Consider the following 19,138-nt stretch of genomic DNA (forward strand, 5'->3'; position numbering starts at 1 on the left):
TCTGAGAAAGCGGAAGGAATCTTTAAGAATAACCCGCTGGGTTCATGTCTGTGGTCGCTCCTGACATAACTGTACTCCAACCCCCCACTTTTTTTAGTCTCAGCAACGGATGGAAAAACTGCCAAGTCCTGACCCGCTGGTTCCCTCTCCTTCTTCCTGGAAATCTCCCGGGGTGCTGCACTGGCTCAGCGCATTTCAGATTCCACACCGTCATTCATTGAGAATGAAGCTGCTCCGTGCCAAACTCTCACCCATTGCCCCACCCTCTAGGCTTTCAATAAAAGGCAGGCAGAGTGACTGGAGGAGCAGAGAGGCTGAGACAAGCTCAGAAAAGGCAACTCTCTCTCGCACTGAAGCTCGCTTCCTCACCCTCCAGCATGAAGGTCTCTGCAGCTCTTCTGTGCCTGCTGCTCACAGCAGCCGCCTTCAGCACCCAGGTGCTGGCTCAGCCAGGTAAGCCCCGCTCCTTCCCTTTGAAGCACATCACCCCATCTCTGGGTTATCATGGGCCCTCAGAGCAGAAGGGCACTCACAGTCTCACTTGAACAACTGCCTTCGTAAGATCAGGAAAGTCAGAGAAGGGTAAGGAGTGAGCCTGTTCACACAGCTGCTCCTGGGCAGAGCCTGGACAAGAATTCCAGCTGTGGACCCCAAATCCAGCTCCTTCCAGGACTCCAGCTGTGTAAGCACACCCCCAGTGCAGTTACTGCCCCGGCTCCTTTCCACGGTGTTTGGGGACTGGGGTGATCAAGGGAGGGGGATTTTGGGGGTAGGTTTGCAGGGTATTTCCAGACAGAGTGTAGGGCAGAGCAGGAGACCCAGAATCTGGACTATGCTTCATTCAGTCCAGCTTCCAGAGACACAGCTCTGCAGAGGCAATGGGTATCAGGGAAACTCATGACCAGCCGTAGATTGCTTGGTGCCTAAAGGGGGACCCATAGCTGAGGTCCCCAAGTTGATCTCCCTTGACCTGGATAATTTGGATTATTAACTCCTCTCAATGACACTCCCAGGAGTGATCTAGTTTTAACAACTCTCCCTTCCCTCTTCTATTACCAATGCTGTATACCCATTTTACAGCATAGGAAACTGAGTCAGTATGACATTCTAGCTCTGAGGTATAGGCAGAACTGTTGGGATTTAGTAGGTTCTACCTCTACTCCTGACTTCCCTTTTCCTTCTCCTTACTACTTTCTTCTGCTCTGATTAAGATCAGAAGAATCTAGTCCATCCTAAAATGGTTTTCCTTTGTGGTTCTATTTCCAGATGCAATTAATTCCCCAGTCACCTGCTGCTATACATTCACCGGTAAGAAGATCTCAACACAGAGGCTGGGAAGCTATAGAAGAGTCACCAGCAGCAAGTGTCCCAAAGAGGCTGTGATGTGAGTTGAGCAGATCAGCCCTTCCTCAGAGCTCCAGTCCTTCCCCAGGGAGCAAGAGGCAACCTCACACACTTAGAATCCGAGTTACATCATTTAATCTGATATCCCAAGGTGCCCAACGGGACAACTGAGGCCACCAGGGAAAAAGTGACTCCCAACATCACTCTCCTTCTGGGTCCTCCTTCAGAGCATCCCAATTTCTTTAGCCTGAGGACAGGATGGCTTCAACTGGAACATCTATAGGAGCAACTTGCCCTAGGTTCCCTCTTTCCACATACCTTGCTCCTCTAGTTCCCATAGCAGCTTCTTGGGGCAGAATGGGCTAGCACTCCAAGGCTGAAATTGCAGTGGAACTCCATCTAACTGTGCCTTCTCTCCTCCACAGCCTCAAGACCATACTGACCAAGGAGATCTGTGCTGACCCCAAGCAGAAGTGGGTCCAGGATGCCATGAAGCATCTGGACAAGAAAACTCAAACTCCAAAGCCTTGAACACCCGCTCCACAACCCAGGAATCTGAACCTAATTTATTTTCTTCTAACTTTCCCTAAATGCCCCCTGATATTATTTTATTATAGTTTCAAAGAGTATGAACTTTGTTTATTGATATGAAACATGATGCCTTAAGTAATGTTAATGTTATTTAAGTTATTGATGTTGCTTTAAGTTAATCTTGCTTTAAGTTTATCTTCCGTGAATACTAGTGTTTTTTAGACATGGAGACTTGAGGCAAATTGCTTTCCTCTGTGAACCCCAGTTCTACCCTTGGGGTGGTGTTGAGGGTCCTTGCAAGGATCATTAATGCAAAGACTTTTTGTTTTAAATTTTAAGGCATTGTTAAAAACGCTATCGTGGAAATGTATATTATTACGTAACTATTGAACAATAAATATATTTTTGTATAAAACCTGACTTTTGGTGTTTTCTTGAAGGAAATTAAAAAGCTGGGTATAAGCTTGGTGATGAGGAAAGAGAATGGTTTCAGAGGACAGGGTCATGTTTTGGAGGAAAGAGAAGGTGGGTTGGCCCTGGTCTTTTCCACTGGGTGGGCTCATCTGAGTGCCTATAGAAGAATCTTTAAGGCAAGACGCAATCAGGCATTCCCCCACTACCACTCCAGTCCCCAACACCATTTGCCCATATCCCAATTACCCTTGTCACCTGTTTAGCAACAGCCTCACCTCTCATCTCTTTTCTCACAGCCCCTGACCCCTGCCAACAATCTCTCCAATAATCTATTGCAACTGCCCCCTAACTGAGCCACCTGCCCCCAATATCTCCCCCTCCAATTAATCCTCCAACTTGGAGTAATACAGACACTCCAGACATGGGGAAATCAGAAAGAGACTTAATGACTGTCGATAAGATCATTAGACTAAGAGTTCATAAAGAGGATAGGACTTGAACTTATTCTTGATGAATGTATGAGATTTTTCTAGAAAAATTACATGATAATTAAGAAAAGGAAAAAGAAGAGTGGGTGCAAACTATCTAGAGGTAGAAGTGATGGTGATGTGCACACAAAAGAGGGAGAAAACCAATCAGATGGGAGTTGGGGTCCGTGGCTGTGTCAAGTGATGGAGATGTTTAGAAAAGGAGATTGAGTAAAGTGTTTTGAATGTCAAGGTGATAAGTTACTACTCAACTTCACAGGTTGAAAGGAGATGTTGAAAATATTTGGTCCAATGAGGAAGGACATGCTATATTCAGAGGTTCACAGGTGAGTTTCAGGAAATGTAACTTACTGGCTTCGTGCAGACCTGGAGAAGTAGGGACAAGGGAGAGGCTACTGCCGTGGTCCAGGCAAGAGATGATAAGTGGCTGAATATGGGGCCTGAGAGGCAGCTTTGGAGAAGAATGAGCTAGACAGGGTGAAATGCCGAGTGTTGTAGGTAGAGAAGGACTTGTGACCTAAGATATGAAGCCTCTTCTATAACCCACATTTTAAGAGGACAGCTTTCCTGAAACCAGAATGTGCTTTTCTCCATCACTATCTGCCAGCCCAATCCCAGGAGCCCGAGATCATCCATTTATATGCATGGGCCTCTTTTTCCTAAATGTCCACCTATAGTTTCTATTCCTTTGCATGGCATTTGATCTACCTGTGAGGCACTTGACCCACCTAGACCCAGACAGCCCCTCCACTAAGGAAAGCAGATACCTTGCCCTGTTGAACAAATTCTGCATGGTGAATTTGCAGATTCACCAGGCCAGTGTGTAGGGGAGATGGCTGTTGAATCAAGCTAGACCAAGCAGTGCTTTTGCCAGCTGAGGAAAATCCTGGCTGGCAAGAAAGACACTTGGCTTCTAATCCCAGAACTGGCATTGACTCACTCTGTCACTTAGTGCAGGTTGAATATTTTGAGTCTCCATCAATAAAGTGGGGGTGATAATGTGTCACAAATAGGAATTCAACAGAATCTAGGTTCCAGGATCTGGCAGTGAGTCTCTTGGAAAACTTCCATTTCTATCAGCTGGAGATGGAGAGGAAAAGAGGAAATTCTGCTTCCACGTTCCTGAACCAGCCCAGGATCCCTGATTCAGGCTGAGGGATTCCATCAAAGTTGCAAGTAACACTCACAAAGTACTCTGATACATCAGTCAGCAGACAATTTATTGGCAGCTATTTATGGAACTCAGTGACCTTCACGCCAGGCCCAACAGCCCTCCTTGCCTCTCATCCACTCCTCCCATCCTCAGCCTTGATTGTCAATCAGGAGTAAATCTCAAATTAAAGTGGAGGCAAAAAGAGAGAGGAGTGCAAGCAAATGGGACATCACCATATAGTTTACTGAGCATCAGGCCCTCTAATGCCAGGTGGATTTGAGATGGAGGGTCTGGAAGGAGGGGAGGCTGAGGAAGGTGCAATCCATGTGCTAAAGCCCAAAAATGATCTGCTCACATTCCCTTTTTAGGCCATGTCTATTCATTTGCAGGAAGTCTTGAATTCACTTTCTTTTCCAGCTTAGCATGGGATCCCTTGCTCCTTGCATGATGAAACTGTGACCACAATGCATTGGCAATAGGCCCTGTTTTAGGAGAGAATGCCAAGTGTAGTGTCTTCATTTCCTGTTTCTGCCAACGGTCTGTTCCAAGAAGTCTAGGCTTTTTCTATCATGCTCAGAATTCTTCCAGCTCCTGTTCATTGCCCAATTCCAAAGCCACTTCTCCAGGTACTCCAGGTACCAAAATCTGTATTAGTTTCTTACAGCTGCTATAACAAATTAGCATGAATTTAATGGTTTAAAAAAATACAAATATGTTATCTTAGAGTTCTAGAGGTCAGAGTTTGAAATGGGTCAGTAGAGCCGCATTCCTTCTGGAGGTTTTAGGGGAGAATCTGTTTTCTTGCCTTTTCCAACTTCTAGAGGCTTCCTCCACACCTTAGCTCATGGCCCCCTTTCTCCATCCATAACAGCTTTAAGGTGAGGAAGGGAGTGGAGCTATATAGGATCAAAGTCTTCATTTACTATTGAAATTAAGATGGTATTAACCTGAACTAGGTTGTTATAAATTACAATGATAATGGTAATCCTCAGAGAGACCACTGAGAAAATAACTCAAAACTATATAATAAAAGAAAAAAGGAAATAAAATGGTACACTAGAAACTATCTAAATATCGCAAAAGAAAACAGTATTGGACAGAAGAGCGAAGTCAGTAAGATGGCCAAATAAGATGTCCCTCACTCATATCTCCCCCTCAACAACAGTAATTTGCATACATTGGTGAACAAAAGTGTCTTCTTGGGAGCTGTGGGATCCAGCACCACACGCCAAGGGACCCAGAAGGAGTCTCATCATAAAGCATACAGGTCTCAGTCTTGGTTATGGAATCTGCAGTGACCCGTGAATTGGTTCTAGCCTCTCTTGGCAGTGGTCTGGGAGCCCCTGGAGAACACTGTCTTAGACCATCACCCCTGTATGAGAAAGCCTTTGTGGAAGTTCAGGTTTTTAGCAGAGAAGTTTCCAGCACACCGTTGGAGCAAAAATTCAAGTTTCGATGCATTGGAGTGGGTAAGAGGAACGGTTTGACATTATCTGTGTCACCCTTCCCCCATAGTGGCACAGCTCAGTGCCAAGAAAGACCTCCTCAGACTGTGATTTCTCCTGTGGCGGGAAGCGAGAGCATGTGAGTGAGCTTTCCTAGCTCCCCAGTCGTATGGATGCTGCCAAAGAGATCTATTTCTCTCCTGCCCCCCCTAGAGTACTGAGTCATGAACTGCATGACTGGGGGTCAAGAAGAGGCTGGGAGAGAAACAGAGAGGACTTTTGGAAGGCATTCAAGGGATGCGAATCCTAACTGCATGGCAGACTCCATCAAGAAGCCCACCCACAAGCCAATGGAGATGTCTCATCTACAGATCCCCATAACTGGCCGACAGGCACCCTGGGTGCTCCATAAGCCTCACCCACACACCCCCAATCTGTGGCTGGCTCCCTATGAATGCTCCCAATAATGGCAAGAGCGAGCTTTAGCAGACAGCTAGTGAGCACAAGCAGAAAGCCAGCCTGAATCAGTGGGCCAGAAAGAAATCACAAACTTGAGCTGGCTCCACCCTTGAGAAAGCAAGAGAGGCTGTCAGCACTTGGCCTGGTGTGTTGCAGGATTGAGAAAAGGCATACAAGCTTAAGAATTCTGCCGTAAGAGGGAGTAAGAAGCATGGAGAAGGCATATCCATGGAAGTTCTGAGAAAGCCTCAAAATCCCTAGCAGGGCTGATGGAAGGTATCCTCTCCCAAAGGCAGTCAGTAAAGACTGGAGGAAGTGACTACTACTTCACATTCAAAGAAAGCAAAACAAACCTCCAAGGAATGTGAAAAATCAAGAAAACATGACACCACCAAAGGATCACAATAATCTTCCAGTAACTGACCCCAAAGACATGGAGATCTGCAATTTACCTGAAAAATAATTTAAAATAGTCATTTTAAGGAAGTTTAATGAGCTACAAGAAAACAGAGAAAGACAGTTCAACACAATCAGGAAAACAATACCTGAACAAAATGAGAAGCTTAACAAAGAGATAGAAATCATTTTAAAAAAAAAAAGGAAAAGAAAATCTGGAGCTGAAGACACAATGAATGAAATGAAAAATACAATAAATATCATCAACAGGAGAATGGATCAAGGAGAAGAAAGAATTTGTGAAATAGAATGCAGGACCTTTGAAATTATCTAGTCATAGGAGAACAAAAAAAAAGAATAAAAAAGAGCGAAGAAAGCCTATGTGATTTATGAGATACCATCAAAATAGGACTTTTGGAAGGCATTCAAGGGATGTGAATCCTACTAATTGCACTGCAGACTCCATCAAGAAGCCCACCCGCAAGCCAATGGAGATGTCTCACCTGCAGATCGCCCTAACCGGCCCACAGAATTATTGGAGCCCCAGAAGGAGAAGAAAGGGAGAAGGGGGCAGGAAGCTTATTTAAAGAAATAATGGCTGAGAACTTCCAAAATCTGGAGAGAGATTTGGATAACCAAGTTCAAGAAGTTCATATGTTCCCAAAAAAACTCAACTTAAAAAGATCTTCTCCAAGACATATTGTATTAAAACTGTCAAAAATCAAAGAGAATCTTAAAAGCAGCAAGAGAAAGGAAGCTTGGAGCTTACAAAGGAATCCCCATAGCTTATCAGCAGATTTCTCAGCAGAAGCCTTACAGTCAGGCAAGAGTGGGATGATATAAATGAATTGCTGAAAGAAAAATAACTGCCAACTGAGAACACTCTACCAGGCAAAGTTGTCCTTCAGAAACGAAGTAAATATAAAGGCTTTGCCAGACAAATAAAAACTGAAGGAGTTCATCACCACTAGACCTGCCTTGCAAGAAATGATGAAAGGAGTTCTTCAAGCTGAAATGAAAGGACACTAATTAGTTATATAAAAACATATGAAAATACACATTATGCTGGTAAAGGTAAGTATATATTCAAATTCAGAATACTCTAATACTGTAATATAATAATGAATTAACCATTTAGCATAACTTAACTCTAGCACAAAGGTTAAAGGGCAAAGTAATAAAAATAACTATAGCTACAATAATTTGTTAATAGTTACACAATATAAAAAGAGGTTAACTGTAACATGAAAAACATAAAAGGGGGGTAGGGTAAAAGAGTAGAGTTTTTGTATGTGATTAGAGTTAAGGTGTTAGCAGCATAAAATAGTCTGCTGTATCTATAAGATATATATGTAAGCCTCATGATAACCCTACAGCAAAAACCTACAGTAGATGCACAAAAGATAAAGAGAAGGCAACCAAATCATACCACTATGAAAAAGCATCAATTCACAAAAGAAAGCTGTAAGAGAGAAAGAAAGGAACAAGGGGACTACAAAATAGTCAGAAAACAATAAGAAGTATTAGTAAGTCTTTACCTATCAATAATTACCCTAAATTTGAATGGATTAAATTCTCCAAAAAAGGCATAGAGTGGCTGAATGAATTAAAAAAAAACAAGACCCAACTATATGCTTCCTACAAGAGACTCACTTCAGCTTTAAGGGCACACCTAGGCTCAAAGTGAAGGGATGAAAAATGATATTCTATGCAAGTGAAAACCAAAAGAGAATAGGAGTAGCTATACTTATATCAGACAAAACAGACTTTAAGCCAAAAAGTGTAAAAAGAGACAAAGAATGATATAACAGGGGTTGATTCATCAAGAGAATATAACAATCATAAATATAGATATGCTCAACATTGGAACAATTAAATATATTAAGCAAATACTAACAGATCTAAAGGAAGAAACCGACAACAATACGATAATAGTAGGGGACTTCAATATTCCACTTTCAACAATGGATAGATGATCCAAAGAGAAAATCAATAGGAAAACATTGGACTTGAACTATACTTTATATGTACCTAATATTTTTAATGCACCTTACAGACATATACAGACCATTCCATCCAACAGCAGCAGAAAATACATTATTCTCAACTGCACACAGAACATTCTGCAAGACAGATCACATGATATATAAAATAAGTCTTAGCAAATTGAAGAAGGTTGAAATCATGCCAAGTATCTTTTCCAAACACAATGATATGAAACTATAAATCACTATCAGGAGGAAAACTAGAAAATTCACAAATATGAAAATTAGACAACACACTCCTGAACAGCCAATGGGTCAAAGAAGAAATCAAAAGGAAAATTTTTAAAAAATATCTTGAAAGAGGGCCGGCCCCATGGCTTAGCGGTTAAGTGCATGCACTCCGCTGCTGGCGGCCCGGGTTCGGATCCCGGGCGTGCACCGACGCACCGCTTCTCCAGCCATGCTGAGGCCGTGTCCCACATACAGCAACTAGAAGGATGTGCAGCTATGACATACAACTATCTACTGGGGCTTTGGGGGAAAAAATATAAATAAATAAAAATTAAAAAAATATATCTTGAAACAAGCAAATATGTCAACACAACATACTAAAACTTACACAATGCAGCAAAAGCAGTTCTAAGAGAGAAGTTTATAGTGATAAATGCCAACATTAAGAAAAAAGAAAGATTTCAAATAAATTCCTAGAAACATACAACTTACCAAGATTTCACCAGGAAGAAATAGAAAATCTGAATAGACCAATAATGAGTGAAAAGATTGAATCAGTAATCAAAAACCTCTCAACAAAGAAAAGCCCAGGACCTGATGGTTTCCCTGGTGAATTCTACCAAACATTTAAAGAATAATTAATGCCAATGCTTCTCAAACTCTTCCAAAATATTGAAGAGTCCAAAATAATTTTATGAGGCCAGTATTACCCTGATATCAAAACTAGGTAAGGACACTATAAGAAAAGAAAGCTACAAACCAATACCCATGATGAATATACATGCAAAAATTCTTGACAAAATATTAGCAAGCTGAATTCAACAGCACATTAAAAGTATCTTATACTATGATCAAGTAGGATTTATCCCTGGGATACAAGGATGGCTCAACATACACAAATTAATAAATGTGATACACCACGTTAATAGAATGAAAGATAAAAGTCACATGATCCTCTCAATAGATGCATAAAAAGCATTTGACAAAATACAACATTGTTTCTGGATAAAAACTCTCAACAAATTGAGTATATAAGGGATGTACCTCAACATAATAAAGGCCACATATGACAAGACCACAGCTAACATCATGCTCAACAGTGAAACATTGAAAGCATTTCTTGTAAGATTAGGAACAAGATAAGAGTGCCCACTTTTGCCACTTCTATTCAACATAGTACTGGAAGTCCTAGCTAGAGCAATCAGGCAAGAAAAAGAAATAAAATGTACCCAAATCAGAAAGGAAGAAGTTAAACTGTCTCTGTTTAGAGATGATATGATCTTACATATAGAAAATCCTAAGGCTTTACTGATGTCTTGACATGAGTACAGCCATGTTTGGCCACTCCATTGACCTATAGCCACCAGCACACAAAGAAATACAAAGCTGCTTTCTGTGTGGTGGGAACCGGCCTTTTCCCGGGAACTGGCCTTTCTCCCACGGAGGGAGTTGCAAGTTGTAACAGTTCAAGGCTCTTGGAGCATCGTAGCATGGGATGGACTGGCCATCTGTGCCGGGCTAAGACGATAACCAAAGAAAACAATGCACGTACACAACCACTGGGCTGGGACGTTAGCCAAGGGGCTCAGTGCACGTACGCCACTGATAACTGTTTTGTGCATGGGAACACTAGGCGCTTGCTCTGTAAACTCTGTAACTGCTTATATAAACTGCTGGAAGCTGAGATCTGGTGAGAGTTCCACCTGTGGAAGGGACACCTTGCCCAGGACGTGTGATCCTTGCCCAGCCGCGTCGATTGACAGGGCTCTCCCGGCAGTGGGGCGTGGATATTGTGAGCAATTGATTTGATATGAAGTAATTGATTTGATGTGTTCTCTTTTTGGTCAACCTAGTGTTTCTCTTTCTGGTTGATTTGTGTCATTTCTCTTCAGCCGATGTGGATGTTTTCCCTTTCCAGTCAGGCTGATGTTTTTTCCTTCTTAATATTTGAGCTATTCGGATCTGTTTGCAGACTATCGCCTTTACTATCCTCTATATAATAAAATATACCTTCAGTCCATTTGTTTGGAGTGGAAAGTGTCTTTTACATTTCTGATCGAATCCCCGAACCTCTCATAACAACTGAACAACTGTTAGAACTAATCAACAAATTCAGTAAAGTTGCAGGAAACAAAATCAACATACAGAAATCAGTTGTGTTTCTATACACTAACAACAAAATACCTGAAAAAGAAATTTTAAAAAAAAATCCCATTCACAATAGCATCAAAAACAGTAAACTTAACTAAGGAGGTGAAATATTGGAACACTGAAAACTATAAGACTTTGATTAAAGAAGTTGAAGAAGACACAAATAAATGGAAAGTTCTCCCATGTTTATGTATAGGAAGAATTAATATTGTTATAATATCCATATTGCCCAAAGCCATCTGTAGATTCAATGCAATTACTATTAAAATTCAAATGGCATTTTTCACAGAAATAGAAAAACAGTCCTGAAATTCGTATAGAAACACAAAAGACCCTTAATAGCCAAAGCAATTGTGAGAAAGAAGAACAAAGCTAGATGCATCACATTTCTTGATTTCCAATGATATTATAAAGCTATAGTAATCAAAACAGTTTGGTACTGTCATAAAAATAGACACATAGACCAACGGAACAGAATCAAAAGCCCAAATAAACCCTTGCATATACAGTCAACTAATATTTGACAAGAGAGCCAAGAATACTCAATGGGAAGAGGATAGTCTCTTCAATAAATGGTGTTGGGAAAACTGGATAATCATCTGCAGAAGAATAAAATCAGACTCTTATTTTATAGCACTCACAAAAATTAACTTGAAGTAGATTAAAGACTTAAACATAAGCCTTAAAACCGTAAAACTCCCAGAAGAAAACAGAGAAAAAGCTTCTTGATATTAGTCTTGGCAAAGACTTTTTTGGATATGACACCAAAAACACAAACAACAAAAGCAAAAATAAATAAGTGGAACTACATCAAACTAAAAAAGTTCTGCACAGCAAAAGAAACAATCAACAAAATGAAAAGGCAACCTATGGATTGGGATAAAATATCTGCAAAACATATATCTGATAAGGGGTTAATATCCAAAATATACAGGGAATTCAGACAACTCAATAACAAAACAACAAACAATTCAATTAAAAAAGAGGCAGAGAGCCGTGAACTCCCTTCTAGTTTGGAAGATGGTGGCATAGGAGGACTCTGAGCTCACCTCCTCCCGTGGGCACAAGAAATCTACAGCTATATGTGGAACAGTTTCCCCTGAGAGAGATCTGGAAACTGGATAAAAAGAACCCTCAAACAAGGGACAACACTGACAGGGGTGGAAGAGGCAGAAATACAGCACCGCTGAGGAAAAAACCACAGCCTGACCATTACACTTCATGTCTGGAAGAGATCTCAAAGGTATGGAGATTTTACCGGGGAAATAGTGGATCTGAGTTCCACAATAGGCATCCCACCTCTTAGATTCAGCACAACCCAGATGAGATCTCATAATACCTGGCTTTGCTGGCTTTGAAAACCAATAAGGAAAATGCCGAGAAAAACTATAAAACTTCAGAGAAAGAAAAACCTGCTCTTAAAGGGCCTGTGCACAGATTCACCCAATCCAGAAACCAACATAAAAACACTAGATAGAAAAGTTCATAGTCCATTGGTAAAAGAGACTCACTTACTAAGCTTGGAGCGCATCCAGGAGAGGCAGAAGGTGGCTGGGCTCACCCCCTCAGGGACTGAGACACTGGCAGCAGCCATTATTGTGACCTAGTTACGTCATGCTGACACAGACATTGGCCGCCACTATTGGATTCCTTCCTCTAGCCCATTAGCTCAGGGGTCTGCCCCGCCCAGTAGAGCACCCAAGGCAATCAAGTGCAGCCAGGCAGTAGGCAGCCTGCCCCAGGGACTGGCTCCTTCCACCAGCAAGCCCATGGCAAACATGTGGACCTGTGTAGATGGGGTGTGTGGGACCTCTGCAGTGGGCCGAGTGGTCAGCATCAGCGGACGTAAGTGCAGGCCTGCATTACCAGGGTGTTTGGGCCTGCAGCCCACTGGCCACTGGCCATCACAAATAGCCACACAGGAGACCTGCCCTACCTTCCAATGCTTGGAACGATTGTGCACTGACTCGTCTGGGGTTGGATCCACCTATCTGCACTCCTGAGGCAGCTGTGTACTGCAGAGCAGCATAGCCAGATCTGGCCAGAGGCCAGCCCTGCCCAAAAAAGAGCCAACACAGCTGTGCACCACAGGGAGCTACACCAGAAGCCTGCAGCAATGTGAGCCCCTGAGTCTAGCAACCAGCCACACTGGGGGCCTGACTCACTTAACTGCAAAACAGCAGTAGCTGTGTGATATTAGACCTTACAGCCAGCTGTGCCAGGGCTTGTACCACCCAATAAAGTGATCACAGCAGCCCCACTTGGCTGAGTCTTACAATCAGCAGGCTGGAGGCCAGCCTAGCTTACCCATGCACCTGCAACAGTAGCAACCCCACCACAATAGAAGGGCACACACAGCCCACACAGGGGACATTCCTGGAGCATTTTGCATGGGTGATGAGAGGAGAGCACATTGCTGGGCCTCATAAGGCAGAGTCTCTTACATAAAGCCACATTTCCAAGATTGGGAGACATAACTGATCTACCTAATACATAGATATAAGCACACGGAAGTAGGCAAAACGAGGAGACAAAGGAATATGTTACAACTAAGGGACTAGGACAAATCCTCAGAAAAATAACTAAACAAAACAGATAAACAATCTGCCTGATAAAGAGTATAAACTAATTGTCACAAGGATGCTCACTGATCTTGGGAGAAGAATAGATGAACACAGTGATAACTTCAACAAACTACTGGAAAGTATAAAAAAGAACCAATCAGAACTGAAGAATACAATAATGGAAATGAAAAATTCACTGGAAGGAATCAACAGTAGAGTAGATGACACAGAAGAATGGACCAGTGATCTGGATGAAAGAGTAGAGGAAATCACTCACGCTGAACAGAAAAAAGAAAAAAGAATTTAAAAGAATGAGGACAGTCTAAGTGATCTCTGGGACAACATCAAGCATACTAGCATTCGTACTACATGTGTCCCAGAAAGAGAAGAAAGAGACAAAGGGGCAGAGAACATATTTAAAGAAATAATAGCATATAGCTATTATATATAGCATATATAGCTATTATAGCATATAACAATAGCAAATAAAGAAAATTTCCCTAACCTGGAGAAGGAAACAGAGATCCAGGTACAGGAAGCACAGAGAGCACCAAACAAAGATGAATCCAAAGAGGCCCACGCCAAGACCCATTATGATTGAAAATACAAGAATTAAAGATAAAGAGAGAATCCTAAAATCTACAAGAGAAATGCAACAAGTTACATACAAAGGAAACCCCATAAGACTATTAGCTGACTTCTCAGCAGAAACCTGACAAGCTAGAAGGAAATAGCCCAATATGTTCAAAGTGTTGAAAGGAAAATAGCTTCAGCCAAGAATACTCTACCCAGCAAGGCTATCATTCAGAATGGAAGGGGAGATAAAGCATTTTCCAGACAAGCAAAAACTAAAGGCGTTCATCACCACTAAACTGTCCTTACAAGAAATGTTAAAGGGATTTATTTAAGTGGAAAAGAAAAGACCACAAATAGGAATAAGAATATTATCAAAGAAAAAATCACTGGTAAAGGCAAATATACAAAAAAGGTAGTGGATCAACAACCTGTAAAGCTTGTATGAAGGCCAAAAGACAAAAGTACTAAAATTATCTATTTCCATGATGAGAGGTTAAGGGATACACAAAAATAAAAGAGGTAAAATATGATATCAAAAATATAAAACATGGGGTTGGAGGGGTTAAAAGTATAAGTCTTTTAGTAAGAGGTCAAACTCAAGAGACCATCAACTTAATGTAGATTGCTATTTACATAGATTATTATACATGAAACTCATGATAATCACAAACAAAAAACCTATAATAAATACACAAAAAAATAAACAGAAAGGAACTCAAACAGAACACTAAAGAACGCCATCAAATCACAAGGGAAGAGAGTAAAAGAAGAAGAAAGGAACAAAGAAGACCTACAAAAATATCCAGAAAAAAAGTAACAAAATGGTAGTAGGTACATACTTATCAATATTTACTTTAAATGTATACAGACTAAATGGTCCAATCAAAATACATAGGGTGCTGAATGGAAAAAAACAAGACCCATATATATGCTGCATACAAGAGACACACTTCAGATCTAAAGACACACACAAACTGAAAGTAAAGGGATAGAAAGAGATACTCCATGCAGATGGAAACAAAAAGAAAGCTGAGGTAGCAATATTTATATCAGACAAAATAGATTTTAAAACAAAAATTGAAACAAGAGATAAAGAAGGGCATTACATAATGATAAAGGGAACAATCCAACAAGAAGACATAACACTTGTAAATATCTATGTGCCTGACATAGGAGCACCTAAATACATAAAGCAATTATTAACAGACATAAAAGGAGAAATAGACAGTAACACAATAATAGTAGGGTACTTTAGCACTCCAATTACATCAATGGATACATCATCCAAACAGAAGATCAGTAAGGAAACATTGGCCTTAAATGACACATTAGACCAGATGGATTTAGCAGATATATACAGAACATTCCATCCAAAAACAGCAGAATATGCATTCTTTTTGAATGCACATGGAATATTCTCCAGGAAAGATCACATATTAGGCCACAAAACGGGTCTCAATAAATTTAAGAAGATTGAAATAATACCAAGTATCTTTTCTGACCACAAGGTGTGAAATTAGAAATCAGCCACAGGAAGAAACCTGGAAAACCACAAATATGTGGAGATTAAACAAAATTCTACTGAACAACTATTAGGTCAATGAAGAAATCAAAAAAGAATTTTAAAAAGTACCTGGAGAAAAAAATAAAAATGAAATTTGAGATACAGCAAAAGCAGTACTAAGCAGGAAGTTTATAGCAATACAAGCCTACCTCAAAATTTAAGAAAAAATCTCAAATAATCTAACAGTACACCTAAAGGACCTAGAAAAAGAAGAGAAAATTAATCCCAAAGTTAGTAGAAGGAAGGAAATAATAAAAATCAGAGAAGAAATAAATGAAATAGACTAAAAAATAAAATAGAAAAAGGCAATGAAACTAAGAGCTGGTTCTCTGAAAAGATAAAACAAATTGACAAACCTTTAGCTAGACTCACCAAGAAAAAAAGAGAGAAAGCTCAAATAATTAAAATCAGAAATGGAAGAGGAGAAATAACGATAGCCACCACAGAAATACAAAGGATTATAAAAGAACACTATGGAAAGCTATACACCAACAAACTGGATAATCTAAAGAAATGGATAAATTCTTAGAATCATACAGCCTTCCAAAACTGAATCAAGAAGAAATAGAGAATCTGAAGAGACTGATCACCAGTAAGAAGATCAAAACGGTAAACAGGAACATCCCAAAAAGTAAAGTTCAAGACCAGCCGGCTTCCCTGGTTAATTCTACCAAATATTCAAAGATTTAATATCTATCCTTCTCAAACTCTTCCAAAAAATTGAAGAGGAGAGTATATTTTCTAATTCTTTCTATGAGGCCAACACTATCCTGCTACCAAAACCAGACAAGGACAACACACAAAAAAAATTACTGGCCAATATCACTGATGAACATAGATACAAAAATCCTCAACAAACTACTAGCAAATTGAATAAAACAATACATTAAAAGGATCATACACCATAATCAAGTGGGATTTATTCCAGGGATACAAGTATGCTTCAACATCTGTAAATCAATCAATATGATACACCACATTAACAAAATGAAGAATAAAAATCACGCAATCATCTCAATGGATGCAGAGAAAGCATTTTACAAGATATAGCATCCACTTACGATAAAAACTCTGAATAAAATGGGTATAGAAGGAAAGTACCTCAACATGATAAAGGCCATATATGACAAACCCACAGCTAACATCATACCCAATGGTGAAAAACAGAAAGCTATCCCTCTGAGAACAGGAATAAGACAAGGACGCCCACTTTCACCACTCTTGTTTAACATAGTATTGGAAGACCTAGCTGGAGCAATCAGGCAAGAAATAGAAACAAAAAGGATCCAAAATGTAAGGAAGAAGTAAAACCGTCACCATTTGCATATGACATAGTTTTAAATGTAGAAAACCCTAAAAAAATCCACCAAAAAACTATTAGAAATAATAAACAAATACAGTAAAGTTGCAAGTTACAAAGTCAACATACAAAAATCAGTTGTGTTTCTATACACTAACAATGAAATAGCAGAAAGAGAAATCAAGAACACAATCCCATTTACACTCACAACAAAAAGAATAAAATACTTGGAATAAATTTAACTAAAGAAGTGAAAGACCTGTACACTTAAAACTATAAAACATTGTAAAAAGAAATCATGAAGATACGAAGAAATCAAAAGATATTCCGTGCTCATGGATTGGAAGAATTAACATAGTTTAAGTGTCCATACTTTCTAAATTCAATGCAATCTTTATCAAATTTCCAACGACATTTTTCACTGAAACAGAACAAAGAATCCTAAAATTTATGTAAAACAACAAGAGACCCTGCATAGCCAAAGGAATCCTGAGAAAAAAGAACAAAGTTGGAGGTATCACACTCCCTGATTTCAAAATATACTACAAAGCCGTAGTGCTCAAAACAGTATGGTACTGGCACCAAAACAAACACACAGATCAATGGAACAGAATTCAGAGCACAGAAATAAACCCACACATCTAAGGATAGCTAATTTTTGACAAAGGAGCCAAGAACATACAATGGAGAAAAGAAAGTCTCTTCAAAAACTGGTGTTGGGAAAACTGGACAGCCACATGCCAAACAAAAAAAAAAAAAAAAAGAAAGTAGACCATTGTCTTACACTATACACAAAAATTAACTCAAAATGGATTAAAAACTTGAGTGTAAGACCTGAAACCATAAAACTCCTAGAAGAAAATATAGACAGTATGCTCTATGACATTAGTCTTTGCAGTATCTTTTTGAATACCATATCTCCCCAGGCAAGGGAAACAAAAGAAAAAATAAACAAATGGGACTACATCAAACTAAAAAGATTCTGCATAACAAAGGAATCATCAACAAAATGAAAATACAACCTAAAAATTGGGAGAAGATATTTGCAAATCATATACCTGATAAGGGGTTAATATACAAAATATATAATGAACTCATATAACTCAACAACAAAAAAACAAACAACCCAATTAAAAAATGGGCAAAGGATCTGAACAGACATTTTTCCAAAGAAGATCCACAGATGGCCAAGAGGCACATGAAAAGATGTTCAACATCACTAATTATTAGGGAAATGTAAATCAAAACTACAATGAGATATCACCTCACACCTGTCAGAATGGCTATAATTAAAAAATCAAGAAATAACAAGTGTTGGAGAGGATATGGAGAGAAGGGAATCCTTAAACACTGCTGAAGTAAATGTAAACTGGTGCAGCCACTATGGAAAACAGGATGGAGATTCTTCAAAAAATTAAGAATAGAACTATCATATGATCTAGCTATACCATTTCTAGGTATTTATCCAAAGAACACAAAAATACTGATTCAAAAAGATATTTGCACCCCCACGTTCATTGCAACATTATACACGATAGCCAAGACTTGGAAACAACTTAACTGCCCATCAATGGATGAATGGATAAAGAAGATATGGTGTGTATATATATATATATATATACACACACACAATGGAATACTACTCAACCACAAAAAAAAGATGAAATCATGTGATTTGTGACAACTTGGATGGACCTTGGGGGTATTATGCTAAGCGAAATAAGTCAGAAGGAGAAAGTCAAATACCATACGATTTCACTCATAAGTGGAAGACAAAAACAACAACAACAACAACAAAAAACACATAGATATAGAGATTAGATTCGCCGTTACCAGAGAGAAGGGCAAAAGGAGTAAAAGGGCACATGTGTATGGTGATGGATGGTAATTAGTCTTTGGGAGGTGAACGTGATGTAGTCTACACAGAAATAAAAATATAATGATGTACACCTGAAATTTACATAATGTTACAAACCAATCTTACCTCAATAAAAGTAAATAAACCTAATAAATAAATAAAGGGCAGAGAACCCAAATACACATTTTACCAAAGAAGACAAACAAATGGCCAACATGTACATGAAAAGATGCTCACCATCATTAGTCACCAGGGAAATGCAAATCAAAAGGACAATGAAATATCACCTTACACCTGTTAAAATGGTTACTGGGAAAAAGACAGAGATAAAAAGTGCTGGCAAGGATGTGGAGAAAAGGTAACACTTGCGCACTGTTGGTGGAAATGTAAATTGGTACAGTCACTATGGAAAACTGTATAGAGGTTCCTTAAAAAATTAAAAATAGAACTACCAGATGATCCTGCAGTTACACTTCTGGGCATATATCCAAAGGAAATGAAATCAGAACCTCAAAGAGATATCTGCTCTCTCATGCTCATTGCAGCGTTATTCGCAAGAGCCAAGATATAAAAACAACCTAAGTGTCTATCAATGGATGAATGGAAAAGAAGATGTGTGTGTATATATATGTATATATGTATGTATACACACACACAATAGAATATTATTCTGCAACAA

The 19,138-nt window shown here is 39.5% G+C and overlaps 1 protein-coding gene across 1 annotated transcript; it reads left to right on the plus strand.

Annotated features, from left to right (window-relative positions):
* Positions 1 to 330: 330 nt before the first annotated feature.
* Positions 331 to 2,261, plus strand: LOC101405722 (C-C motif chemokine 2). The gene is made up of 3 exons (XM_004441882.3): positions 331 to 453; positions 1,267 to 1,384; positions 1,770 to 2,261. The coding sequence occupies exons 1-3, from the start codon at positions 378 to 380 to the stop codon at positions 1,873 to 1,875; spliced, it is 300 nt and encodes a 99-aa protein (XP_004441939.1). The 5' UTR covers positions 331 to 377; the 3' UTR covers positions 1,876 to 2,261.
* Positions 2,262 to 19,138: the final 16,877 nt, after the last annotated feature.

Source organism: Ceratotherium simum, chromosome 16 (assembly GCF_057802395.1).
Source record: "Ceratotherium simum simum isolate JZ-2026a chromosome 16, ASM5780239v1, whole genome shotgun sequence".
NCBI classification, from domain to species: domain Eukaryota; kingdom Metazoa; phylum Chordata; class Mammalia; order Perissodactyla; family Rhinocerotidae; genus Ceratotherium; species Ceratotherium simum.

What these genes read in the sequence shown, in the direction of transcription:
- LOC101405722 (XM_004441882.3), top strand. Translation starts at nt 378, where the DNA reads ATGAAGGTCTCTGCAGCTCTTCTGTGCCTGCTGCTCACAGCAGCCGCC. An exon ending in CCAGGTGCTGGCTCAGCCAG is followed by an intron (nt 454 to 1,266) that starts GTAAGCCCCGCT and finishes TTCTATTTCCAG; the next exon opens with ATGCAATTAATTCCCCAGTC. An exon ending in TGTCCCAAAGAGGCTGTGAT is followed by an intron (nt 1,385 to 1,769) that starts GTGAGTTGAGCA and finishes TCTCCTCCACAG; the next exon opens with CCTCAAGACCATACTGACCA.